The 24,776-nt window shown below is 50.0% G+C and overlaps 9 protein-coding genes across 9 annotated transcripts in view; 5 read left to right on the top strand and 4 right to left on the bottom strand.

Moving 5' to 3' along the window:
• Positions 1-281: 281 nt before the first annotated feature.
• On the bottom strand, positions 282-1,538 carry ASPSYDRAFT_27946 (uncharacterized protein; the record flags this gene model as incomplete). The annotated part of the gene is made up of 1 exon (XM_040844456.1): positions 282-1,538. The coding sequence occupies one exon, from the start codon at positions 1,536-1,538 to the stop codon at positions 282-284; it is 1,257 nt and encodes a 418-aa protein (XP_040706103.1).
• A 1,183-nt stretch (positions 1,539-2,721) lies between these two features.
• ASPSYDRAFT_40937 (putative methionine aminopeptidase, type II) lies at positions 2,722-4,430 on the top strand. Its single transcript, XM_040846186.1, has 5 exons — positions 2,722-3,484; positions 3,533-3,796; positions 3,849-4,013; positions 4,062-4,148; positions 4,202-4,430. The coding sequence occupies exons 1-5, from the start codon at positions 2,777-2,779 to the stop codon at positions 4,256-4,258; spliced, it is 1,281 nt and encodes a 426-aa protein (XP_040706104.1). The 5' UTR covers positions 2,722-2,776; the 3' UTR covers positions 4,259-4,430.
• A 346-nt stretch (positions 4,431-4,776) lies between these two features.
• Positions 4,777-5,931, top strand: ASPSYDRAFT_144493 (enoyl-CoA hydratase/isomerase family protein; the record flags this gene model as incomplete). The annotated part of the gene is made up of 5 exons (XM_040841434.1): positions 4,777-5,096; positions 5,182-5,292; positions 5,350-5,558; positions 5,607-5,706; positions 5,781-5,931. The coding sequence occupies 5 exons, from the start codon at positions 4,777-4,779 to the stop codon at positions 5,929-5,931; spliced, it is 891 nt and encodes a 296-aa protein (XP_040706105.1).
• Positions 5,932-6,325: 394 nt separating this feature from the next.
• ASPSYDRAFT_143086 (presequence translocated-associated motor subunit PAM17) lies at positions 6,326-7,160 on the bottom strand (the record flags this gene model as incomplete). Its single annotated transcript, XM_040841308.1, has 2 exons — positions 6,326-6,502; positions 6,591-7,160. 2 exons carry the CDS (start codon positions 7,158-7,160, stop codon positions 6,326-6,328), a joined length of 747 nt encoding a protein of 248 aa, XP_040706106.1.
• A 313-nt stretch (positions 7,161-7,473) lies between these two features.
• ASPSYDRAFT_55200 (putative integral membrane protein) lies at positions 7,474-11,048 on the bottom strand (the record flags this gene model as incomplete). Its single annotated transcript, XM_040848995.1, has 9 exons — positions 7,474-7,812; positions 7,867-9,131; positions 9,394-9,395; positions 9,922-10,104; positions 10,170-10,329; positions 10,502-10,698; positions 10,768-10,791; positions 10,878-10,915; positions 10,971-11,048. The coding sequence occupies 9 exons, from the start codon at positions 11,046-11,048 to the stop codon at positions 7,474-7,476; spliced, it is 2,286 nt and encodes a 761-aa protein (XP_040706107.1).
• Positions 11,049-11,855: 807 nt separating this feature from the next.
• Positions 11,856-15,018, top strand: ASPSYDRAFT_636968 (fungal specific transcription factor domain-containing protein). Its single transcript, XM_040850245.1, has 3 exons — positions 11,856-12,117; positions 12,174-13,548; positions 13,601-15,018. The coding sequence occupies exons 2-3, from the start codon at positions 12,198-12,200 to the stop codon at positions 14,575-14,577; spliced, it is 2,328 nt and encodes a 775-aa protein (XP_040706108.1). The 5' UTR covers positions 11,856-12,117; positions 12,174-12,197; the 3' UTR covers positions 14,578-15,018.
• Positions 15,019-15,144: 126 nt separating this feature from the next.
• On the top strand, positions 15,145-16,641 carry ASPSYDRAFT_129191 (uncharacterized protein; the record flags this gene model as incomplete). Its single annotated transcript, XM_040840518.1, has 2 exons — positions 15,145-15,552; positions 15,618-16,641. The coding sequence occupies 2 exons, from the start codon at positions 15,145-15,147 to the stop codon at positions 16,473-16,475; spliced, it is 1,266 nt and encodes a 421-aa protein (XP_040706109.1). The 3' UTR covers positions 16,476-16,641.
• Positions 16,642-17,282: 641 nt separating this feature from the next.
• Positions 17,283-19,132, bottom strand: ASPSYDRAFT_55202 (uncharacterized protein; the record flags this gene model as incomplete). Its single annotated transcript, XM_040848996.1, has 2 exons — positions 17,283-18,831; positions 18,897-19,132. 2 exons carry the CDS (start codon positions 19,130-19,132, stop codon positions 17,283-17,285), a joined length of 1,785 nt encoding a protein of 594 aa, XP_040706110.1.
• Positions 19,133-21,039: 1,907 nt separating this feature from the next.
• The window catches only part of ASPSYDRAFT_55203 (uncharacterized protein), a gene marked incomplete at both ends in the record, with an annotated part of 6,204 nt that continues 2,467 nt past the window's right edge, over positions 21,040-24,776 (top strand). Inside the window, 10 exons of the mRNA XM_040848997.1 lie at positions 21,040-21,230; positions 21,300-21,321; positions 21,404-21,477; positions 21,541-21,870; positions 21,935-22,799; positions 23,450-23,572; positions 23,625-23,704; positions 23,757-23,937; positions 23,998-24,051; positions 24,101-24,597. Of these exons, the coding sequence (XP_040706111.1) occupies positions 21,040-21,230; positions 21,300-21,321; positions 21,404-21,477; positions 21,541-21,870; positions 21,935-22,799; positions 23,450-23,572; positions 23,625-23,704; positions 23,757-23,937; positions 23,998-24,051; positions 24,101-24,597 (2,417 nt within the window). The remainder of the gene's footprint in view (positions 21,231-21,299; positions 21,322-21,403; positions 21,478-21,540; positions 21,871-21,934; positions 22,800-23,449; positions 23,573-23,624; positions 23,705-23,756; positions 23,938-23,997; positions 24,052-24,100; positions 24,598-24,776) is intronic.

Consider the following 24,776-nt stretch of genomic DNA (forward strand, 5'->3'; position numbering starts at 1 on the left):
AAGGATGGCTTTGAGGCGCAGCCTGTCGATCGGACAGTGACGGAGGCAAGGATCTGGTTTGGAATGGGTGGCCTTATAGTACTGGACGGTTTCAGTCTACAACCAACCAACAGCTAAAGTAACTGTTTGTTCAGCGTGATGAGACGCCATTTCGTTGAATTCCAGATTTAGCGGAATCCGAATAAACCAAATTCGTCGGTTGAGTTAACATTCGTAATATATACTTCGTAAGATTATCTATAGGTCAATTATATGAGTACAGTAGAATAGTCGGTAAAGAGTCATTCTTGGTAGGCTCTTTCAAATCCCATGCTCCACACTCCATGTGCTCCTTGTACCGGATGTGGGCCCTTGCGAAAGTGCTTTCTCTTCTCCTTGAACGAAGCAGCACCTACATGCTGCATCTGAGAGGGTACTATCACCAGCCGGTCTAGTTCGTTGGCATTCGCCATCCGCTCGATCACAGTGTCCACCGCATAGGGTCGCGAACTCGGCAAGTTTTCCATGTAATCGAGAAGTTTGGGGACATTCTCGCGGGGGAAAAGAAGCGCCTGGGAACAGCACCCGTGGCTGTTCATCAGGTGGATACCGGGCCTCAAGGGAAGCATTGTGACTCGACCGGCAAGGAAGTATAGGATGATGAGTAGAGGCACGCACACGAAACACAGGACACTAATGAATGTGTTGTTTAGAATGCCCTGTACCGGTCGGATCGATCGACGGCTCTGGACGCCTACAACGGCGACCGCTGCGACAAGTCCAATACTCCAGGCCATGTAAATATACCAGTTTTCTGAGTTCCACCCGAGAAATTTCTCGGTATAGAAGAGCCGGACGTACAGCCAGTTCTTGATGGAGCCGCTGCTGCGCCATGACTGGATCGTTTGAACACTCTGCATGGTGTGGTTATACCACTCACGCTGTGCGACCACGTCGTCCTCCATCATCAATATCCATGGCGCTTGGGTATCTTCGTAGCATGATCTGAGCGACAGACTATAATCGATTATAGACTTGCGCTTTATGTCCTTCCTTTGCTCCATGCGAATAATTTTCCATAATGGAGCGTCGAAGTTATCGTAGGTGAGGATGCGATCGACGACTTTGGGGAGCCAGGGCAGGTTGTAGTCTGGGTGGTCGGTGGGGGAAGTCAATGCAAACAGAACATGGACGGTGATGTTTGCGCGTTGTTCTTCGGTTAAATTGTCGAGGATGGAAGCGACAGTGACATCGATCTTTTGCTCGAGCGGCCGCTTTACCGTGACGACGCCGACACAGATTGAAGCATCGTCAGAGGGGGTGGTAAAATTCCGCGACGGGTGCGCGGGATCGTTGAAGGATTGATTGTACGCGTGGAGGTAATCTAACGATTCATCGATTCTTTGAACGCTGTATCCGGGACGGTATCCTTCATCTGGCTGGAAGAAAAAAGAGCCAGGGTCTCGAGCAGATCGGAACCGATAGACGAAGAGCAGAAAGATGTAAAAGAAAGCGAACGCTATGAGGAAGAGCCTCTGCTTCCTGGTGAAGAGAGTCATCTGGCAGTGAGCATTTTGGGGGTGGAGGAATCGCCCCGCAAGATTCAATGACTGGGAGGGTCCAATATAAGAGGAGGAAGAGGGAGAGAAGGAGAGAAATCCCAAAACCTGGCGCGCCCTCGTTCGATTCGACAGTGTCGAAGAGTTTCTTCAGTCTCACCTTGAAGGCGCTTGGCCCCCAAGAGGGCTGAGTGCGAGCGTGGAAGATCTGCAAGCCTCGTCAGCGAAGGCCTGACAGGGTCGTGGGCGTGATTGGACAGTGGCCGTGCCTTTTTCAGGGCCCGTCCCAGCAGGGCTCAGGGCCAAGCACTTCCCACATGGGTCCAAGAGTACTCCAATTGCTTGTGGAGCTTCTTCACCCAGCCGCCCTGCCGTCCTGCCGGTCCACAGTGAACAGTCCCTCGATCTGATGGAGATACTTCAGGGTCGTCGTCTTGACCGGGCTCTTCTTTTTGTTGGTCTAACAGCCAAAAATACAGCGGCAGTGGCCGGAAGTTTGGTTGGAGATTATTCAATGCTACTTCCTTGGTCTGATCTGTCGCTCGTATTGGCAATATAAGTCGCCAATGGACGTTCATGTTAAGTGGGCCTTGTCTGGCTAAGCCTCAAAATCGTCGGTGCAGGCCGCACTGCGGCACGGAGTTTGTATCGTTTGAAGGCGTCCCTGCGCGACACCCGGGAGACATCGATTCTTCGAGAGATGCGCTTTATTGCCAACGTTAAGCCGACGAGGCAGTTAGAGTATATGACTTACAAGTTACAAAAGACTACCTACAAGTAAACACTGATTAAAGTAGTATGAAGTTTGGCGTCTTCCCAAACACGAGTTCGTAATTAGCACTTCTTACCCCAACGGTTATTAAATTTACAGATGATAAATGCGAGTTTTATTTCTTTTATTAGTAGCACTCAATCCTTGCCGGCTGCTGTGTAAGCACCTAGTTACAAGTGCATGTACGAGAAGCGTGGTATGGTCTCATTGTATTACTGTCACGTGCAAGCCGGGAAAAGAAACCCGATGGTGCCTGACGATAATCTCACTATTTTCATCGCTCAGCATATCAAAGCCATAAGCATCCTCCGTATGGAATCATGGGCTCTAAATCTCCCGAATACGATGGCCGTAAAGGCGAAGGTGAACCGATCCCCATTTCGCCCTGGTGAGCTAGGCTAATTGCACACCAGAAAACTCAAATGGGCCCATCGAGTCGACCACAGGTGGCATGCCACGGGGTGAGATGCATGCAACGGATGGGGATGGTGCTCTTGGAGACAGTGACGAAGAAGACGACGACGAAGCGCATCCGGCCGCGTTAACTAACGGAACTACAAGCGGTCAGAAAAAGAAGAGAAAATCCAAGAAGAAGAGCAAGAAGAAGGCTTCCAAGAAGCAATCTTCGCCGCCTAGGGTCCCGCTCTCTCAGCTATTCCCGCAGGGCAAATACCCTGTCGGCGAACTTCAGCACTATGAGTCTGATGTGGAGAACACTTCACGGACTACGGCCAAAGAGCTGCGCTACATGTCCTACCGCCACCTCGAGGACGATTCGTTCCTCGATGATTATCGAAAGGCTGCGGAAGTCCACCGCCAGGTCCGAAAGTGGACGCAGGACCATGTTAAGCCAGGACAGGGCCTGATGAGCATTGCCGAGGATATTGATGATGGCGTGCGGTCGCTGCTAGGCCATGCTGGTCTGGAGCCTGGCGACAGTCTCAAAGCTGGACTAGGCTTCCCGACGGGCTTGTCGCTAAACAATGTCGTTGCGCACTACACGCCCAATCCGGGACACAAGGATATTATCCTGCAGTCGAGCGATGTGATGAAAGTCGATTTTGGTGTTCACATCAACGGGTGGATTGTGGACAGTGCGTTCACCATGAGTTTTGATCCAGTATACGATAATCTCCTGGCAGCAGTCAAAGATGCCACCAATACCGGACTTAAGGTAAGATATGAGGCACCAAATCTGAAACGAGACGCTAACATCTTGTAGAATGCGGGGATCGATGTCCGCATCAGCGATGTTAGCGCAGCCATCCAAGAGGCCATGGAAAGCTACGAAGTTGAAATCGGAGGGAAGACATTCCCCGTGAAGCCGGTGCGGAGCATCACAGGTCACGATATCAAACAGTATCGCATCCACGGTGGGAAGTCGATCCCGTTTGTCAAAACCTCAGATCAGACAAAGATGGAAGAAGGAGAAATTTTCGCCATCGAAACCTTTGGGAGCACCGGCCGAGGCTTTACATATGAAGACGTACGTGGACTGGAGACCATTTATCGCGGATGTAAGGCTCACTCGTTTCTAGGTTGGTGTTTACGGCTATGGAAAGTCGTACGATGCTCCTCGCAATGTGCCTTTGCCTTTGGCCTCCGCAAGGTCCTTGTACAAGACAATCAATGAAAACTTTGGAACCATTGTTTTCTGTCGCCGATATCTGGACCGTCTCGGTTTGAAGCGGTACTTAGCTGGCGTAGGTTCCCTTCCACATCAAATACCGCAATGTCTAACAGGAATACAGATGAACACTCTTGTACAGCACGGAGTTGTCGATGTCTACGCTCCTCTTGTTGACGTCCAAGGGTCGTACTCGGCGCAGTTTGAACATGTATGTTTCCTTATCTTTTCTTTTCCGACGCCAGCACGAGCTAATGACGGCAGACCGTCTTGCTGCGAGAGTCGAACAAGGAAGTTATCAGTCGCGGAGACGACTATTGAGACTTGCATTCCAGTCTCCCGCTAACCTAACGTTTTCCCAAGAGTAGTCCAACACTTACTCTAAACCTTGCGTGACGTTCTTGATTGTTTTGCTACCGACCATGTTCCCTCCTTAGCTTTGTGAATCTCAAGAGAATCTAGACTGGTAAAAAATTGATTGCAAATATCCAGCTCATTTTTTTTGCTGTGTGAAGTAAATGCAACTTAAAAACAAACACAGAACTCATAGTAGAGGTTGGGTTTCCAACCAGAAGCTTCTCCGCACTTGCGGGGTAAACCCCCAACGTGTAGCCGCCATACCGAGGTTCCGGGTCCTCCACCGTAGCCTTCAAGCTGCAGATTACAATTCAAGAGCTACGCGATCGGAGCCGACGGCTGTCAAACATGAAGCCGAGATTACTGATAAGAGGGGCTGGATTGTTGACACCTTCGTCTCTCATATAACCTTGTCGATACTGACACAGCCTCTTGACAACAGTCCAAGATCGTTCTTGCTATCAGCAAAAATAACAGCAACAATGTATTTCAGTCCACCACCAGTCGAGATCCCCTCGTCCTACGAGTCTTTCCCAACAAGACATATCAAGGTCTCGCACTACCCAGTGGGATCCTCAACCGCAACGCCCGTCGTGATCGTTACGCTGAACAGGCCCGAAAAGCGCAATGCCTTCACAATGGACATGGCCGAGGATCTGGAGAAGGTCTTCAACCTGTTCGACCGCGACGAGCGCGTTCGGGCTATTGTTTTAACTGGCTCCGGGAACACCTTTTGCGCCGGCGCAGATTTGGAAATTGGATTCCGGGCCTTGGAGCCGAGAGCAAGAGACCACAGAGATAGGTTTGTCCTTGCTCGATCCCATGAAATGATAATATCAAAAAAGATTGGTTAAACTAACTGGATCTGATTCTTCGTCCAATATCAGCGGCGGCCGCGTTGCCCTCGCAGTGCACAAGTGCCGCAAGCCCACCATCGCTGCCATGCAGGGCTCGGCCGTTGGAGTCGGGATGACCATGGTTCTACCTGCTGCCATTAGGTACGGCTGTCCCCTTCAGTTCGGTCATAAAAGCAAACCCTAACAAGGTACACCCAGGATCGCACACGAAACAAGCAAATACGGCTTCGTCTTCGCCCGCCGCGGCATAACAATGGAGTCGTGCTCCTCCTACTTTCTCCCGCGGCTAATCGGGCAGTCGCGCGCAAACTACCTCGTCTCAACGGGTGCTGTGTTCCCATCTACATCTCCTCATTTCGGAGGCCTCTTCGCCGAAACGATGCCCGAACAGACGCAGGTCCTCCCCCGTGCATTAGCTCTGGCTACTGAGATCGCGGAAAACGTCAGCCCACAAGCTGCAGCGCTTAACCGGGAGTTGATGTGGCGGGGCCCTGAATCTGCGGAGGAGGCGCATATCCTTGAGTCCGATGTTATTTATCATCGGTTTATTTCCCCGTAAGCTTGCTTGTTTCCATTAGAGTTGAATGGTTTAAAAGGGTATAGTACTGACTGATTTCTGCTTTGTATAGGGACCAGAAAGAAGGTGTTAAAGCGTTTTTTGAGAAGAGGAAGCCGAATTTCATTGGGGACGTGACGAAGAATCAGCCGGCCAGTTATCCTTGGTGGGCTGATGTGAACATTGACCCTCCAAGTGGGGTTAAAGGTTCTTCGAAGCTATAGATTCATTTTTCTGGAGAGGGCCTGCTGAGGTTTCATAGCTGCCTATGGTACAATGTTGAGTATGCATATATTGGGATATCGCGAGACCGTAACTCCTGTCAATCGCTTTTAGCGCGTAGCCCTAGTGCAAAAGTATGACCATAGTCGACGGTATGATGAACTTTCTTAAACAACCAGCTCCCACGGAGGCTCTACGAAGAAAATGAGTGCAGAACAGAAAAAGCGGGTTGAAAATCCAGTATGTTCGCTCAAAAACCTGTAGGCATGTTGATAGAGATAATAGTACAAAAGGAATATAACCTGGAGACAGGAAATCCAAGCGATAGCTGACAGTGTGATGCCGAAGAAGTAATAGACAAGCCCACACCATGTTTTAAACTAGAAAAGAAATCATCTAGGCAATGAAGTTGCGTCTCTTGCGGTTATAGGCGCGCTGATCCTTGAGCCATTGTCGGTATCCCTGGACACTGCCAATTTTCTCGCCGTAGTAGTCGGGCACCGGGTTCGCAATCGAATTAGAGGAGGGATCGACTCGGTATCTCCGGATTCTGTCGAAGAACTCTTTCTCTTTCTGTATATAAAGTCAGTCCCGGCATTTTGGGTTTGAACTAGCAGGAAAGAAGAGGGAAAAAAAAAGGAAAGGGAGAAAATAAACATACCACATTAACCGCCGTCTTGTACTTCCGGTTGACAAGCCCCCAGATGGCATTCCCCAAGAATGGCCCGACAAGCCATCCGGCAGCACCGCAGGCCGCGGTCGCCAAACCCAGAACAACAAACGGATCCAATCCCATAACCTGCGCACCTAGATTCTCCAGGTTCTGGGCCGAAAGGACCTGCAGACCAGTCACGGTGGTTGCTGCTGAGCTCACAATTGAAGAACCTAGAGTATATCGCCGACGAGAGGCACGGAGCTTGAAGAACGAGTTCCAGTCGAGCTTGGCGGCTTCTTCACGGGCAGCCGTGGAGAAGTTGGAGCGAACCGATGGCGTTTGGCTGATGCATGTTGCAATTGGCGCTTGGGGTCGAGACGATAAAATCTGAAGCGAAGGAGCAGCCTTGGGGGATCGTACTGTGGAAGTGCTTGATGGGCGTGCTTGGGACTTGAGCGAGACGGTTTGATAGAGGGAGGAAGAGGATTGGAAGGCGATTGGGTTTAGCGCTGCGGAAGACAAGCGAGTGCAAAGCACAACGCTACGCACCGGGTTGCTGATGAGAGTCGTGTGCATTTTGAGTATGGTTGAAGAAAAGAATTGAACACAGCGCTGGGTGTCGACCGAGTTGCAGATCGACCTTGGACTTTGAGGCCTTCGTCAGTTCTGCGGAGGCGGGCTTGGCGGGATTATGTAAGCAGATATATGCTCTCACGCCGACGACCAACAATCATGCTTGCTACAATTTTCTTCTGAAGGTTGGTCAAGTTTTCTAAAATATTAAACTAACAAGGCGAGTGGGACTGATTAGGGCTGATTTACCAGCATCGGTTGAAATGTGTCACAATTCTATACGGTTTCTATCTCTCAGCCTAGACCCGCAGCGCATCTACAGCTTGGCTTGTCGTGCTGTTGAGCTTCGTGCTTGGTCCCTCAAGATTCTCCGAAGAATCTTTCCTGATGCGCTCTTGGGTATCTCGTCGATAAATACAACTCCGCCCCGCAGTTGCTTATGGCGTGCGATGTTGGACTTGACATACTCCTTCAACTCGGCCTCGGATACGCGCTTGCCAGACTTGAGCACAACGTATGCCCGAGGCAGCTCATTGCCTGGCGCTTCTGGATCAGGTGTGCCGATAACGGCAACATCTGCAACGCTGTCATGCGTGAGAAGGAGCCCTTCTACTTCGACAGGAGAAACCTGCAGTCCTTTGTACTTGATGAGTTCCTAGGCGAGTATGGTATTAGCGCGGCACCCCGTTGTTTGGCCGGAGACCCTTACCTTTTTCCGATCAACCATGATGACTTTCCTGTCTTTATAAACGCCAATATCTCCGGTTTTATACCAGCCATCCGGCGTGAACGAATCTGCCGTTGCCTCCGGATTTTCGAAATACCCTTTCGTGATCATCGGGCCCTTCAGCAGAATTTCACCCTCCTCTTCAAGTCCAACGTCCCTCATCTGTTCGTTCACAAGTCTTAATCTTGTGTTAGGTAGCAATGGGCTGATACTCCCAGTATTATCGGACTGGCCCCAAGGCATCGTTGTCACGCTTCCAGTTGACTCCGTCATCCCCCAACGCTGACTGATGCTGCATTCCAGCTTCTTTTCCGCTTGCTCCTGGAGCTCAAGGCTCAGTGGAGCTGCACCGGATTCTGCCCGGACAAGCGTTTTGAATTGATCGGTCACGCGGCTACTTCGTACAATTGCATGGTATACCGGAGGTGCAGTTGCCAAGAAAGTTACTTGGTACTTCTTGCAGTAGTCAATGAATTCATCGATGTTGAATTTAGGCATCCAATACACCGTCCCGCCGGCAACCGCTGGTGTGATGAAATATCCCAAACATCCCGCAATATGAGCAGTTGGAAGATGACCGACTGTGCGATAAGGGACATCCAAATGTGGCTTTCCTCGTCTAGAGTCCCGCAGAACTAACTGGGTGAACAGAGCCTCGGACACAAGATTCATGTGAGACAACATTACTCCTTTGGCTGGTCCTGTCGTGCCGCTGGAATACAGCAGGCAAATTGTTGTATTCTCCAATGCCTGAATGTCCACAATTCGATCCCACTCTAGCTCAACGCTACCGTGCAGGTAATTTCTCTCAGGATGAACTGTGTCGCAAAGTTCCCGCCGGTGGCCCATGCTCTCGAGCACCAACACCCTGTCCAGCGGGATGCCGCATTCCCGTGCAGCTTCCAACGCCTTTGCCTTATTTTCCTGACACGTAACCACAACTTGGCTTTTCGATTGCCGGAGCTGTTTTGATACCTCTGGCGTGGTCAACGCCGTTGATGCTGCAGCGTACACACCCCCGGCGCCAATTATGGCGCAGAAAACAGCTGGGAGAAGGACCTGATTCGATGAGATACACAGAACAGCATCTTTACCCGGTCCATTTAAGCCGACTCCGAACTCAGAGCGGAGAACATGGGCGAGACGCTTGACGATCGTTCGCGTCTGAGCCTTGGTGATATGGTTTGTTGGGTCCGCAGCTTCTGCGTGGAGGATAGTCGACTCTGTTGTTAGGGATAGAGGAGACTCTATGGCATGTTAGGATGCAGCTATTCAGGTGGGATTATACTAACCGCAGTCCACGTACCGAATATGAGGGTGAGTAAATCGAGGCTGGGAAGGTCATAGTCCTTCTCGGGTAGGTATTGCATGGTTAAATACAGTGCACGCGAGCCCTACGTAGCTAGAGTCTGATTCGTTAAGCTGAATCTCAATGACTCGCGAGAACCGGGAAGATCAAATATCGACGATCAAAGTCCGGAACCCAATCAATTCATCGTTTAACAAGACCCCTATGTTTCTTAAAAGCACGCTTTTAAACCCCAGGTCTCGGCTACGCAAATTGCGGGGATCCCGAGGTTCTTACCTTTTACGGAGAGTGCACCACTGGCGGTACTCCAAATCCCATGAACGTTAAACTAGAGGACGGATTCTCTTTGCCGACTATAAAGGCTGCATGGTCCGGCTTTCGGGACACGGCACTAAGCCTCCACTCGGTAGTCGGTCGCTTTGTTCAGGTTTTATACAATGTGGAATTCGTATCTTGCCTTTACAGTCATCTATGGGAGAATATCGCTTTGGACTCTTGGAAGTTAATATATATATTTATCTACTGATTCTATACTATATGCGCTTCCCCTTCGCTTCCCTGTTATATATATGCAATGAGAACGCCCCGAAATCCGACCAGATCATACCAGATTACGAGTACCAGCAGTGATGACCAACTCAAAAACAAACTTATCTAAACGGCCGTACTTCACGACCTAAGCAGCGCCATATACTCATTTCAATCCACCCAGCAAATAGATCCCTTACAAATTCCCATTCGCTTTAACAGCACCCGGTCGAGCCTGAGGCTTCACTTGCGTACCAAACCCATTGACACGGCCGTGGAGCCACTTCAAGGTTGCGGTGCTGAGAGCCATCACGACGGCACTGAGGACAAAGAGTCCGACGCGGCCTTCAAAAGGAACTTGTTCGAAGATTGGATAAGGGTACCTGCCATAGCAATTAGTCTGCAATTTCAAGGTGTGGAAAATGGGAGGTTTTGCATTGCTGCTTACCATCCGTTGAGTTGGGAACAACGTTCTACCCAGAACCAGTAGCTGACTGCGATGGCGCTGGAGAGGGCGAGCGCAGGGCCGATAGTAATTGTCCATGGTGGAGAAAGGAGGAGAAGGTCGATCAAGAAGACAATTGATGGAATTGCGTGGAAGCTGATGTCTTCAAGACAGTAAGAAATGTTAGTTGCGGGGTGGAGAGTCAATATAGTCCAATGGGAGCTTACCAGCGTGCATAGGGATAACTGCCCAGTCAGGAATAACCAGGCGCTCGTCGATCTATATATGGATTGATCAGTATGAAAAACGCGATTGGGATGTTCTTTGGGGCGAACTAACAAGGCGAAGGCTCCAGTAAAGGATGCTAATGAGAACTTCCATGGGAGCGCTACAGATAGACAATAGATTCTTGAGTAAGAACAGCCGCGGTGAGAGGGTGATATCAGCGAGGAGACCAAAGGTAAAGGTAATTGTCGCGAGCGATAGCCCGATGACGGTCAGGTACTGGAAGTGCCATCCGTATGCTTCATTGCTACGGGAGGGGCCGAGAGTCAATTTCTGGGTGAGCCTTGGGCCTTTTCCGGGGTTGATTGGAGCTTACGCAAAGTTAGGATTATCGTGCATACTAGAGGGGAAAGAGTTAGTTAAATCGTTCTGGCACTGCACTATCATAGACGCTGAAGACCCTAATGATTTCTTGTATAGACTTACTATTTGAAAGACCAGATGAAACTGGCTAGCCCGGATGCCTGCGGAAGGGTCAGATTTTGCGAGGTTAAGCACGAAGTCCTAGAGATAACGTACGTGAACCAATGCCGAAAGTCCCCTTGAGGGGCTGGGTAGCCGCTGCAATGGGTGCATTTTGGTAATCGAGGGAGACATGATGGCAGCTGTTATCTTGAGGCTTGAGGATAAGGTAGATAGGCGATAACAGTATAAAGATAACACGGATCTATAGGCTTAAGTACTGTCAAGCAAGCAGAAAGAAATAAAAATAGAACAAAAAATACAGAACAGAAAAAGAATATCAAAATAAAAAGATGGTATTAAATCATCGAGACATCTCTGTCCACCGTAGAATCTCACGGAATACGCGAAAAAGCAAGGAACGTGTCTGATGTCAGCTGCCCCGGAAAATGAGTAATTCCGCCCCGCCGGGATCCAGTTCCACGCTTATCGCCGGCAGCCTGAGGTGTCAACGACCCCAAAGGAGCAACTCGGGGCGTCCCCCACACTTGGGTTGGATTGTGATTGCTCGAGATCCCCGACAGGCAGATAAGAACAATGCAGATGCATCCACGATCCAAAGTGCGACTCTCTTCCTCCAACCTTGCTTCTTTCTCTCCCTTCCCGTCGTGTTTCTTCTCCTCTGCGCCGCCTTTTGCTGCTTCTTTGCACTCTAATTTATCCACCTCCACACCCTCGGAGAAGTTTACGGATAGGAGCACCTCGCCGTGCTAGGTCGGTAGTAGCCGGGCCTTGTGCCAGATATTACTATAGCGAATACTACGTATTTCTCGTGACTCGCTCTCCGCTCCCTCCTCAACGAGAGGTAAACCAACTGCCCTTCATTCACCACCCCATCTTATCAATTATCACAATAATCCATAAAAACTGCTTGGCTGGCTCCGCCATATCCCATACCTCGATGAGCACGAATAACAGGCGCGATTATATCGTTATCGACTATCGTTTCCTTTCTTCCTGGGTCAAACCAACCCGCAGACGAAAAAGAACGCCTTCGTTCAGCCCTGTGAAGATCGACTCTATACAGTCGGGCTGCATGGCGATCTTTCTCCGCAGATTAAGTTGGCACTATCTCTCCCCCCGGACAATTAGTTCTTCAAATAGTCATCGCTGTTCTCCGACGCCTTTGATTTGAGCATCAAATGCCGCGCGCTCGAAGGCCCGGAGCTCCCGAGCCCAAGCGGAGATCACGCAAAGGATGCTGGTAAGTGGGCCTCTTGAGAACTCTGAAATGCATAAATATTGATCAACAGCGAACAGGCCATGTAAGGCTCGGAAGATCAAATGGTTTGTAGCCTATTCACTTTTCTAGTCGTCCAGCTAACCATCTATATATACAGTGGGGAGGAAAAACCATCTTGCCTGAATTGTCAGGGCCAAAATGAACCATGCGACTACAGCCTCCGCTTGAATTGGGGGGGAAGGACCAGAAGAAGGTCCTCAGTCGACTCGCCAGGCTCCCAGTCCGGTAGCCTTTCGTTCTCATTTTCTTTATCACCTCTCGGTCTCCCACAGGAATGTTCGACCGTCCCTGCCCCACGGTTTAAGCCCACTGGGTTGGAGGAGAACACTGCACAGGATGTACCTGCGAGGGCGTTGCTCTGGGAGGCTGGACACGCAGGGGAGATAAGTATAGGAAGAACCTATCCTAGCAGGTTACATGATATCCAAGATTCTGCGACTGTCCCTGATCAGTCTCTTAATCCGCCCACTTGTACAACCGATAGAGCTCCAGTAGATATGGACCTGTCGCGAGAGGACGCGCCCGACAACCCGGTTCCGAATTCATTTGGCGATCCTCATTACCACGCACCCCTCAACACCGGCTCTAGCATTTCTGCGTTGCTCAATTTCAATTTACCCTCCGGTCCCGACTCCCAACCGATATCCTTCATTCGGCCATCAATGGACGTGCCTGAATACCCCCTTAACCAGTCGTCGGGTCTACCTGACTATCAGAACATCTCTGGTTCGCCTCCGGTTGATATGGGCCCTACAGGGGCTTCCGATAGTCCTTCGGATTCACATGGAACTCTCTCGCCTCGCTCTCTTGACACCAGTCTGTTCACATCTAGTACACCTGGGGACCAGAAAGAGTCTCCAGATATGTTTCTACCTGGCCCATTTGACGGACATCCTGGTGCTGGACCAGATAGGGTAAAGCATGCCAGGTCAGATTCTTTCTGTGCACGGCTAGGTAATAGTCGAGTTACATTTGATGAGTACCGCAGCCTTACGAACTCTGAGAAATGGCACGCCTATCTCACTAGTGTAACTGATCACTATGGTATGGACTGCGGCCGTCCAGATACCGACTTGGGGAATAATGATGATCACTCAGCGATTGATATCAACGACGCGCTCGGCACTGTTCAATCACAGACTACGAGCAAAGTGTCCAGCCCGGAGACCATCCAAACAGAAGACGGGCACGACAGCGCGAGTGGCTGCAAGTACGACTATTATGCGTCTCATGTGGCTATTAATATCCCAAGATATTTGTCGCCGCTTCCGCCATCTCTAGTAAATGTACCCATCAACCTGATGTATTTCCATCATTTTCTCAACCACACTGCAAGAGTGCTGGTTACGCATGACTGTGGAGACAACCCTTTCAGTTCTGTTCTACCCTCCAGTAAGCATTGTTTCCTCTACCGCGTGCGCATAACCATATGCTGACAGAATAGTGGCAATCGGCGATTCGAATCTTCTCAATTTGATGCTCGCGTACTCGGCAAGTCACCGGGCAAGGTTTCTGGGCCACCCTGAGCCTGCTAATAGGATTGCCCATTGGGTGAGAAATGTTTTCCCTTCTTTACGCTTGGCTCTGGAAAACACGCAAGAGAAAATTACCGACAGTCATCTCGCCACTGCCATTATGCTGCTGTCATTGGAGATAGTCTCGCCGAGCACATTTGAGGTCCCGATACCTTGGCAAAGTCTTCTCAAACTGGCTCGTGACCTATTCCTGGCACGCAAAAGCCAGATGGCTTATCCTGGAAACCGGATCGGAGCGTTCCTTACCCGCTGGCTTGGTTATCTTGATATATTAGGCTCACTGTCATGTCGACGCCACTTGCCGCCTCTGCTGGATTATTACTCCGTTTTGAATACGTGCACTATAGTTGAGGATTGGGACGAATTTGCGATTGACTGTATGACCGGGTTTACTCCCCGTACTGGCCTTTTCTTGATGCAACTTGGAGGACTAGTGCACCAATGCGACAATGAGAGGTTTGACACCATGGGAGAGTTTCTGCCCGACTGGCAACCCTCTCCGGATACAGTTCACAGAGCCGGAGTATTGATATCTGACTGGGAAATACTCGATGCGCATGCCCATGCGTACGAAAAACACTACCGAGACTGCGAATCCTCAGATATTATCTCTATTGACCGTGCATTCCGATATGCCGGCTTAGTACACCTCCATCGCCGGGTTCTTGGCGGTGCCACTGACTCAGACGCGGTGTCGAACGCCTTGAATGGTCTGATGGAGTCGGTAACAGCAATCCAGACGGGTTCTGCGATCGAAGCAGGAGTGCTGTTTCCGATTTTCACAGCAGGGTGCGAAACGCAGAATTTCGAACAAAGAGCCGAGATCAAGGAGCGATTAGAGACCCTGGAGGGAATTGGAATGAAGCAGGTACGTTTCATGCCTTGATACCATGGCCATATTAATCCAGCTAACACGGTTTCTAGATCCAGAATGCTCGTACATTGATGCAGAGGAGCTGGGATGCCAATTTGCCCTGGATCGCCTTCGCACAGGGAGAGTTTATTGGGTAAATTGTTATGCGATTCTAGTGTTACTTGTAGCGGTTCAACACCAAATGAATGGTACGCTTTTGAGTGGAATGGGAGACTGTTGCTATGTACTTTTGTGCGGCTAAGATGCCGTATACAAACAACCTTTATTTGCAATGAAGGACATTTTTCTTGAGAATTAGAGATTCTTAAGAGCAATATTCCCTTAGATTCCTTTCTAATTTGTCTCGCCTACCTTTAACTCCTAGTTGAATAGATCATAGCTTCACCATCCTTCTGAATTGTATACAGCTGTCCTCAACAAAGCATTTTCGTTGCAGCAATAAGAACTCTTTCACCAATTTAACCCCTCAGCTCTACTTCCAATTATTGAGCACCTTTTACCCTCCGGGCTGTTTCATGCTCTCTTGATTCAGCTCTCTATCACCGGAGACAACTTTACATGCGCTGCCCCTTTCCAAAAATGGAAGGCTGCAATGTCTTAGATCCCCGAGGAGCAGGCGTCTTCACTACCTACGCCCTGGTCCTCTTCTCCGTCATCGTGCCCATTTCTTTGATGTTTTGCCTTTTCTTGACTTTTCTTGAATCTCGCATTTTGAACCTCACTCGCATCTCAGTTGCCGGACATACCGGCAGCAATTCTCGCCGCCCCGCAGAGCAAGAAGCACAGCAGGGCGAGATGGCACAAGCCCCCATGTCTTACTCTACGGACCTTCTCGACGGTGGTATAGAAGACATCCGGATTCAGCCTCTTCGTCCGCTGCTGATGACGCCCCTGCCCGATGAAAACAGTCCTCCACTTATTGGTGACCCGGGCGATTTGTTGGGTAGTATTGTGGATAACCTAAAAATATCTGCACTGGACCCCAAGGTAAACAGCCAGTGTAGTGATAACAAAACAAAGTACATGTTGATGATTTAATTCTCTCTCCTCAGCGCGCTCCGCGTATCCCCCTCTTCCAACGCCACCTTCTCCACGCGCCGCAGCCAAACACGCACTCCGAGAGCGAAAAGGGGGCCATTTCAACGGTTGTGGAGTGGGATGGAAGTATTTCTTGGGCATTGAAGGGCTCCAGCATCTTTAACGACGCTGACGAAGAGATCGACGCTTTCAACGCTCGTTCAAATATGATTGAACGCCAGCCCTACTCCGAGCTCTGGGTCTTCCAGTACGGCCTTCGCTACATCCCTACCCTCTCTGATCTTGATGTCTACCGCACCATCCGCATCGAAGACCTCCCTCGTGGTGTAGTTATGAGCCAGATCCTTCTGCTTATTGTTGGGGAGGTCTACTGCGCTAGACTGGCGGATACAAGCAACATCACCGGCTATAACACGGCCATGGTCACCTTCGTTACGCAGAAAGACGCTGTCAAGTTTGTGACATTGATCATAAACAAAACCATTATCCTACCGTTTGGAAAACTTGTCCCTGTACACACCCCGAGCTACCCCATGCCTGCCGAAACAGAACGCTTGATCACCGATGAAGGCTACACCCGCACACTAGGCATATTCCACATCAGACCGTCGCTCAAAGCAGAGATCATGCGTGCCCTAAATAATACAAACTTCAAATACTTTTTACAGGTGGAAGTTGTTGATGATGGCCCTGCTGTTGGTGAAGTTTCGGTGAAGATGCTCTCAGTCAAGGCTGCGGCAATGTTATTTGAATGGCTTCGGAGGCATCCAACCCTAGGCAAATGTCAATTCCGATTCCTGCGACAAAACGGCACGCCCTCTGAGGGTAAATCTATGGTTGTGAGCGCTGATTTACAGACTGCCAGCTGGTAGCCTCCCATGTATTTGGAACTTTATTCTATTTCCGTTTCCTTGTGTCTTTGTGGCGAAGGACCCCCAAAAATATCTTGCCATTCTACCCTTCAGAAATTGACGTGGTATGTTGCAAAACCACAGATTCTACGTTTGTACTTGATTATGGCCATTGTAAACATCCAACAATCTTGATGTTACCAGCTGAAAACCCACGTTGCCAACGGCTTTCATGACACCCTTAGTTAGCTACCTTGATATTCAAAAGAAAGCAAATACTCCGCAAATCAAATATCATATAAAACAATAAAAACAATAAACCAATTGTCCTCCTATAAAGGTCTGCCGGGCCAAAAAGAGTTACCATATATAGAAAGGTGAAATCGAGAGTCTTGCGATGGTCTAAATGCCCTCCCAAAACTTCCCCCTAGCACACCAAGACATGTTCGACTTTAGAGTATTAGACTATGTAAGACTAAACCCATCAGCGCGTTGGAATCAAATTCTGAACCCCAAATATTTTTATATTACCCCGGGAACTTTAATTAAAGTATCTTGCTGAGCCTTTTGGAACGGGATTAAGTTGTATCGGGGATAGACACATAAGGATTTTGGTGGTAAATAAAGATGGTATGATCTCTACACGAAGTAGGTACGGACAATCGCCGTAGTCTATTAGTTTATTAGATATTTTACAAGTGTATACTTATACAGAGGGATATCAAAGATATAGACAAAAGCTTGTTGTATCTGAGAAAAGATACCGGAGGTTGTTGACCCATAATAAGATCAGCACTGCACCACTGCACTTTGGCAAGAGACCCTTGTTTAGAAAACACGGCCCTTAACCTGGTTTAACTTCTTGACGTTCACATTCTTCCACATCATCACAGAAACTATGGTGATAGCGTAGAGACACGTGGCCGTAATCAGCATCAACCGTTGCGTCTGACTGTATGACAGGTTGATAGCATCACGCTCAGGGCTTCCAACGGGATACCCGTACTGTGTCTCAACATCTCCATAGATCGCCGCGAAGTTGGACATAGCCTCGACTGGGAGGTTCTCCTGCAACTTCTTGGGGAAAATACCTGTCCACATGGCACCGGCGATGGAGGACCCAATGGCAGAGCCGACGCTGATAAACATGCCCTCGGCCGCGAGGATAGCGGGGATATCCTGCTGGCGCGAGACGGCCATCACGGTCATTTGCTCGCAGATGACAAGGGTTCCGCCGCCGAACGCGATGAAGATCTGGCACATGACGATGTAGCCAATATCGACGCCCGGATGGCGGAAGTGGATCATTAGGGCGACTCCGAGGATGCTCATGGGGACGCCAAAGTAGAGAGCTTGCCATTTGAGGCGCCCGTTATAACGCACGATGACACCCATGACGAGAGCCCAGAAGGACGATCCTACCGTGTAGATGTTGCTGATGTAGGAGGCTCGTGTGACGTCCTGGTTGTAGACAACGAGCAGCATGGAATAAAAATAGTTGTCCCATACGTACCACGCAATATAGATACTTGCCGCCATGGTGTAGGTAAAGATGACAGTACGGTTCTTCAACAACTCCCACGGGATGAAAGTGACAGGAGCAAGATATTTCTCGTAGAATATAAATCCAATGATCAGAAGACCACCAATGACCAGGAAGCAAATGATCAATGACGAGCGCCATTGGTCGGGCTGCTTGGTATACAGGTTAAAGGCCAAGAGAAATAGTGCCAGGCCGAGTGCGAAGACAAAGATACCGATGAGATCGAACTCCTTGACATAATGGACGACGGACTGGAGGGGAGTGCGGTTTGATTCATGCTTGGGGATCAGACCCATCTTCTCGGCCTTGCGTTGGTTGAAGTAGAATAAAAAGAACAAAGGTGAGCAGGCCACCGGCAATACGATTGCCCAAATACCAAATCCCCATCTGAAACCAATAGTCTTGAGGGCGCTCTGTGTCGCGGGACCGTAAGCCCAGACAGTAACGATATAAGGAGAGGCAACAAAGGCAATCCAAAACGCTCGGTTTTTCAGTTTTGAGGTATCTGCAATGAAGATGGTCATCGTAAAGTCGAGGCAATTGTAACCAACCCAGTAGAAGACCTGAGCGGCGCAGTACGTCTCCACGTTGTTACAACCCGCCATCATGATCAAACCTAGGGTAATGCTACCGACCATAATCGCGAAACCCTGAGGACGTCCCCAAATATCCATCAACTTGGCATATGGAAGCTTGACCAGGCCTGGGGCTAAATTTGAGATAATCCCCGTTGTAGCAGTCAGGGAATGTTCTTGGAAAGAGCTGGTGACAAACGGAGTCAGGTTTGAGATCATGCCTGACGAAAAGGCCATAATAAAGTGGATTATCCAAATTCTAATGCCATTGCCATTTAGTTTCTTTCCTTGTTACGCCTGTGACCTGGCCGTTAGTAGACTTACAAGATGTATGCCATTGCAATATGGCTAAATGACCACACCTGCGTCATGGCCTGAGCGGCCTGCACACCGCGCTGGAAATCCTTATTAACAACGTCGCTTTCGCTGTCGTCCGTAATGTCGAGCTCTTCAGGACGGGGTTCCGCCCCTTTCTCCCTGGGAGCTTCATTGTCTGCCGGTCGCTGGATGTTTTCATCGACTGGCAGCTCGTCGTGCTTGTACGGGAGCCTGAACCTCATGGCGGCACGGAGGTGCGAGAATAAGAGCAATAGCTAGAAATTGCTTAGCACACTGTCTTGGAGAGAAGACTTGAATGCGAGAGAATGTCGGAAAACAAGTAAATTATATGTCAACGGATATGGCGCAACAGCAAAATTCGAAGGCCAAAAAGCGGCGCACTTCTGCTGGCGTAAGTTGGAAAGAAAAAGGGACTTGACCAATGCAATCATCCGCCACCATACGACTAGAGCCAGTTGTAGTTGTAGTTCGGTTTCTAGACCGTAACCTGCGTCGTGTCTCGGTTGCACGACCTCGTGGAGATGGCGGGTTTTGTCTTCTAAAAACGAGAAACCCGCTTGGATATTCGGCGCGAGCCAATCAGCCCTATGGCTTTAATAGCACTATTCCTACGTCTAGCCAAAGCAGGAGTGTGGCCCGTGGGTGTGGGATGACCTGAATCAATGGCCGAATTGCTGGTGGGTCCGTGTTATCTGATCGATTAAATGATAATCAAATCAGGTCACGATGCTGGGCCTCTAACCAATCTGAGCCGCGAGCGAGATCTTATCTGTTTTTCGTCCCTGATCACGGCCCTATTGAGTATCCATAAACTCTCTGCAGTAAACCAGGCCAAGGTTCGTATACGCATTACCGCATTGCTCCTGTATAGAGAATATCATTCGGAAAAATACTCTTGATTCATCAGTGGGTTGGTGGTAATCAAAGGAACCGCAGCAACAACGGCAAACTTATGGCTTTCCTTAGCGGCTTGACCAAGGAATGGCCAGTAGCATCGAGCCGTTCACTAGCTAAGCTTCCACGACGGTTCTCGCAAAATTTGCGCACCAGCACCTGGCTTCTCAGCCTTACCGGTAACTGACCTTGACGACGATCGACGCGCGTGCTGATGAGTGAAAAATTAAGAATACGTCAAAGGTTTCAAAATAGCGACAGGATGCGGATCCGAGAACATCACGAGTCGTTGCTCCTACCTTGGAGCTCGAAGTAGGAAAGCCGAGAGCACCAGATACAAATAGGGCATGTCGTTGGCCAGTGGCCACCCTTTGGAATGCGTTTGTGTATCATTCCATTCCAGGATCACACTAGCCGGCTCGGATGGCAACACGGCCTCATTAAGTTTAATAACCCAACGAGTTACAATGAGTTGGACCATCAGGCCGAGGCAGAAAGTATCGCTCATCTCAAGTTCCTTGGTCGGTGACTTCTTCTCGATTTCTTTCCGTTCCGTGTAAGTTACTTCTCGTCGAGACCAGCAAAGGTCTAACATCCGGTTCGAGTCCAGTCGCTCGATGGCCCCGGGACTTTTGTCATGCCCTGATTCTGTGGCCGCCGTTGGCCGATTCGACCCGGCCCAAGCTAGCCTTTAGTCATGTTATCGTCATGTCTACATTCCAGGAAAAGCACCTCATGATGGACGTGACACTGCCCTCATGAGGCAGGCAGTCACTTCCTGAGCTCCGAAGTTGGAATGTAGGAAGCAGGTTGGTCAGAACTCAGAAGTGTGCAGAAGAGGTTCAAGCGCGATTCTGGCCCAATATTCCAATCTTGGGCGAGTCAGGCTTCAGGGATTTCGCATCCAAGCCTTTGAACATTCCATGATCGGAGCTCTGGACAAGCTCTTTCCCCATCGGAACAGGTCTGCCGCTATCCGTACTGTAGCCCCTATCATGTTGTCAGTTAATGCGTTGTGAAGGGGGTGTCCTATGTCGCAATCAACGAGCAACGACGGCAGGATATCCACGCTGGTCAAACCCTAATACTCAAGGGAGTGAGTGGCCAAGCATGTTGATCCCGCTAACTCGATACGTGAGAGTGGTTTTTGGCCGTGCCCCCTTGACTCTGGTGCGGATGTATTTGTACCGGGAACTCTGTCTGTTATCCTCCGTTAATATCAGTTGCTTCCAAAATGGCCGACTGCTATCAGAGAATCGAAAAGTTTCAGGTGCTCCAGATCGCCCTCGAGGAGCAGGGGCTGGAGCTCACCCCAGATGGGCGGTACGTACGCTGGGCCAGCAATAATCCGAAGCATCCAAGGAACTGGAACAAACTCCGAAAGGCATACGACATAGGCCTCATCATTTTTCTTGAATTCTATACGTGAGTGCCATACTATATCTTCATATCCCGAGGAACGTTGCTGACTTGTGTTTTCTATCATCACTATAGAACTGCAATAAATGCGTCTGGAGTAAGTTGAAACCCCTGGAGCTTCGCGTGCTTGAAAACCTTCCAGGGCATATGTTGCAGACGTGGAGTCTCACAGTTTGCAGGCGACGGCAGCGAAAGACGCCCTACACGAATTTGATACCGACTTGACCTTTGCCATATTTCTCTTTGTCTCGACGTGCGTATCCCCAGCCATGCTCAACCATGTGATTCTGGGGCATTAGAGACTTATGGTGTTTAGGTACTGTCTTGCGCAAGCTCTCGGAAACGTCATATTCCCCCCATATTCCGAGGCCTTCGGACGAAAGAGACTATATGTCATCAGCGCTGCATTATTTAGTGGCTTTAGCATAATGATTGCTGCCGTACCTTCGATGGGAGCAATGGTTGCCGGGCGAGTCTTGACCGGTTTGGTTTCGGCCGTACCAACGGTTATAGTTACCGGTAGTATTGAGGACATGTTCAACGCACGGGACCGGATCTGGCTCGTCTTTGCATACATGGTGGTCGCCAACTTCGCGGTAGCTTCAGGCCCTGTGATGAGTGGATATATTACCGCTCAGCTAGGATGGTCAGTCGGCTGCTGTTCTTAGATAACCATTTTGCTGGATCGAGCGATACTGACCTCTGTGCAGGAGATGGGTGTTTTACATCTCGGGCATTGTTACAGGGTTCGCGGCTGTGTTGCTGCTGGGCATTCGAGAGTCGCGGCCGTCACTGCTTCTCACGTGGGAAGTCGACAAGCTGCGTCAGGTGACGGGCGACATGAGCCTGCAGGAGCTGAACCCCGACACCGTGCCCAATCTTGGTGAATTCATGCGCGAGGGGCTCTTGCGGCCAGTCCGGTTGTTCTTCACTGAGCCGATTGTATGTGCCTGCTCGCTGATGAGCGGCTGGAGCGTTGCTCTCCTATACCTCTTCACTGAATCCCTGCCAACCATTTACGAATCCATGGGTTTCGGTCAGCAAGAATCCAACCTGCCGTTTATCGCAATGGGAATGGGCTTCATTCCTAGTATCGTGGTTCGGTTGATGGATCAACGCGTCGCAGCGCAGCGGCACCGCGAAGGGCTTCCCTTGCTTCCAGAAAACAAGCTGGTTGGAATCGCCCTCGGGGCGCCGTTCCTCGCCATTGGACTCTGGTGGTTTGCTTGGATGGTCCCTCCTGCAGTGCCGGGAATTCACTGGTTTACGACGTTTATCCCGCTGTTTTTCATCGGCTTCGCGATCTACGAGTTCGGGACGGTGCTCTCAGGGTATCTCGCGGACAGTTACAACAGCTATGCGGCTAGTGCGTTCGCTGCAATGTCTCTGGCACGCTCGTTCTTATCGGCACTGTTCCCGCTGATTGCCCCGAAGATGTTTGGTGCCCTGGGGTCAAACGTAGCCTTGTCGATTTTAGCTTCTGGGGCACTTGCCTTCTGCCCGGTGCCGTTCGTCTTCCGGTACTATGGGCAGAGATTGCGTGAACGGAGCAAGTTTGCGCAGTACAGTCTGCAGGTGTATGAGGAAACCACCGTTGAGAGGGAATATTAGGGCGTTCAGAGGGCCTTTGTACGTGGAAATGATGCTTCTGTCTATATGTTTGTGAGAGATGTGTTGTAATTTCACGGCGGCATTCTGCTTAGATTTAGGTGCAGACCATTTGATATTGTTCAGCTGTCTTGTCTCGGCGTTTCTCCGTAGGTCATCCATTAGTTATCAATGCCTCAAATGACAAATCTTATTTGCCAGGGTCTTATCAAGTCGCTGCAGCAATGCGGGGATGTGGTCCGATCAGCATGGCCCAGAATCCTGTCAGCCGTGGTTCTTCTTAGCTTCTGTCACTGAAGCTTCAACGCGAATTGTGATTCGAACGCCGCGGGCTCCCAAGACAGTCGCCATGCCAGAGTGACACCCGCTTCACTACGAATACCATGGACGATATGCCGAAGGGCGTTCGATGCCCGACACTGGCTGGAAAATCCCCGTGATCACCAATTATTTGGACAACCCTGGAAAAGATCCTGCATAAGCAGCCCCCCTTTAAGCCCTGGTCATCTCCTGGGATTTCTCGCGGCCCTTTGTTCTGTTCGATCGCAAGCTATCTTCAAGTCCCTGCACGACCGAGAGTCTGAGTCGAATCGTCCGTTATGGCGCAACCGATGCAGGAAAACTCGCCCAAGGCTTCTGATGCTGAGGAGACCGACTTATCAGGCGACCGTCACAAGGAGCGGCTAGCGCAGTTCGAGGATCCAGATGAGGGATTGAGCGAGGAGGAGAGGGCGAAGATTGTGAGACCGCTATCGCTTTACGCCGGCAGGGGATAATCGCTGACGCACACAGGATCGCGCGCTGCTCTGGAAACTTGACTTGAAATTGGTTCCCTGGTTGAGTCTACTCTATCTTATTTCCTTCTTGGATCGGTAAGTGCATCTTGAGCCTCGTAAATGGGGCTGTCTAATCTGGTATGGATAGGACCAACATCGGCAATGCGAAGCTCGTCCATCTAGAGAGGGATCTTGGTATGAGCGAAAGCCAATACAATGCGGCACTCACTATCTTCTTCGTTTCGTACTCGATTTTTGAGCCTCTGACCAACGTTCTTCTCAAGCGTTTGCGACCTAGCATCTTCATACCAATCATTATGGTCCTATGGGTGCGCATCACCCCTTCACCCTTGCGACGTGTCCAAATACTGACAGTCTCGGCGGGATAGGGCATCTGCATGATGTGTATGGGCTTTGTCCACAACTGGGCTGGTCTCATGGCTGTTCGTTGCTTGAACTTCTCAATGTAATTTCCGTGCTGACACTCAATAGGTCCGCTGGTTTCTTGGACTAACAGAAGCCGGCCTCTTCCCAGGAGTCGGGTACTTCCTCTCCTGCTGGTACAAGCGGTCCGAATTCGGTGTACGCATGGCCATATTCTTCTCCGCTGCTGCTCTGGCGGGTTCCTTTGGTGGTCTCCTCGCCGCCGCCATTGCCCTGATGGATGGGTTGGGTGGGAAAGCGGGCTGGGCATGGATTTTCATCCTGGAAGGTCTCGCGACGATTGCTATCGGTGTCTTGTCCTTCTGGATGGTTTACGATTTTCCCGACGAGGCGAGGTTCTTGTCGGACGATGACCGCAAGCGTGTCCTGCGCAGGCTGGCGTCCGATCAGCAGGCGAGTGCAGAGCACGAGAACTTCAAGATGGCGTATTTCTGGAATAGTGTCAAGGATTGGAAGACCTATACGGGTATGATCATTTATATGGGTGCGGACGGGTGTCTCTATGCATTCTCGCTGTTTGTGCCGACTAACGTAATTCCCGGTCGGTTCGTGCATCCCGGTCGGTTCGTGCAACTCCAAAAAATCAAACGCGTCAACCACCCACCAACTTCAACTACCCACCATGCCACGAAAAGCGCGTAAAACGAAGCAAGAATTGATTNNNNAAGAGGGCAGACTTCAATGCGCCTTAAATGATTTAAAAAACCAAAAAATTTCAAATCCT

This window comes from Aspergillus sydowii, assembly GCF_001890705.1.
Source record: "Aspergillus sydowii CBS 593.65 unplaced genomic scaffold ASPSYscaffold_2, whole genome shotgun sequence".
Taxonomy (NCBI): domain Eukaryota; kingdom Fungi; phylum Ascomycota; class Eurotiomycetes; order Eurotiales; family Aspergillaceae; genus Aspergillus; species Aspergillus sydowii.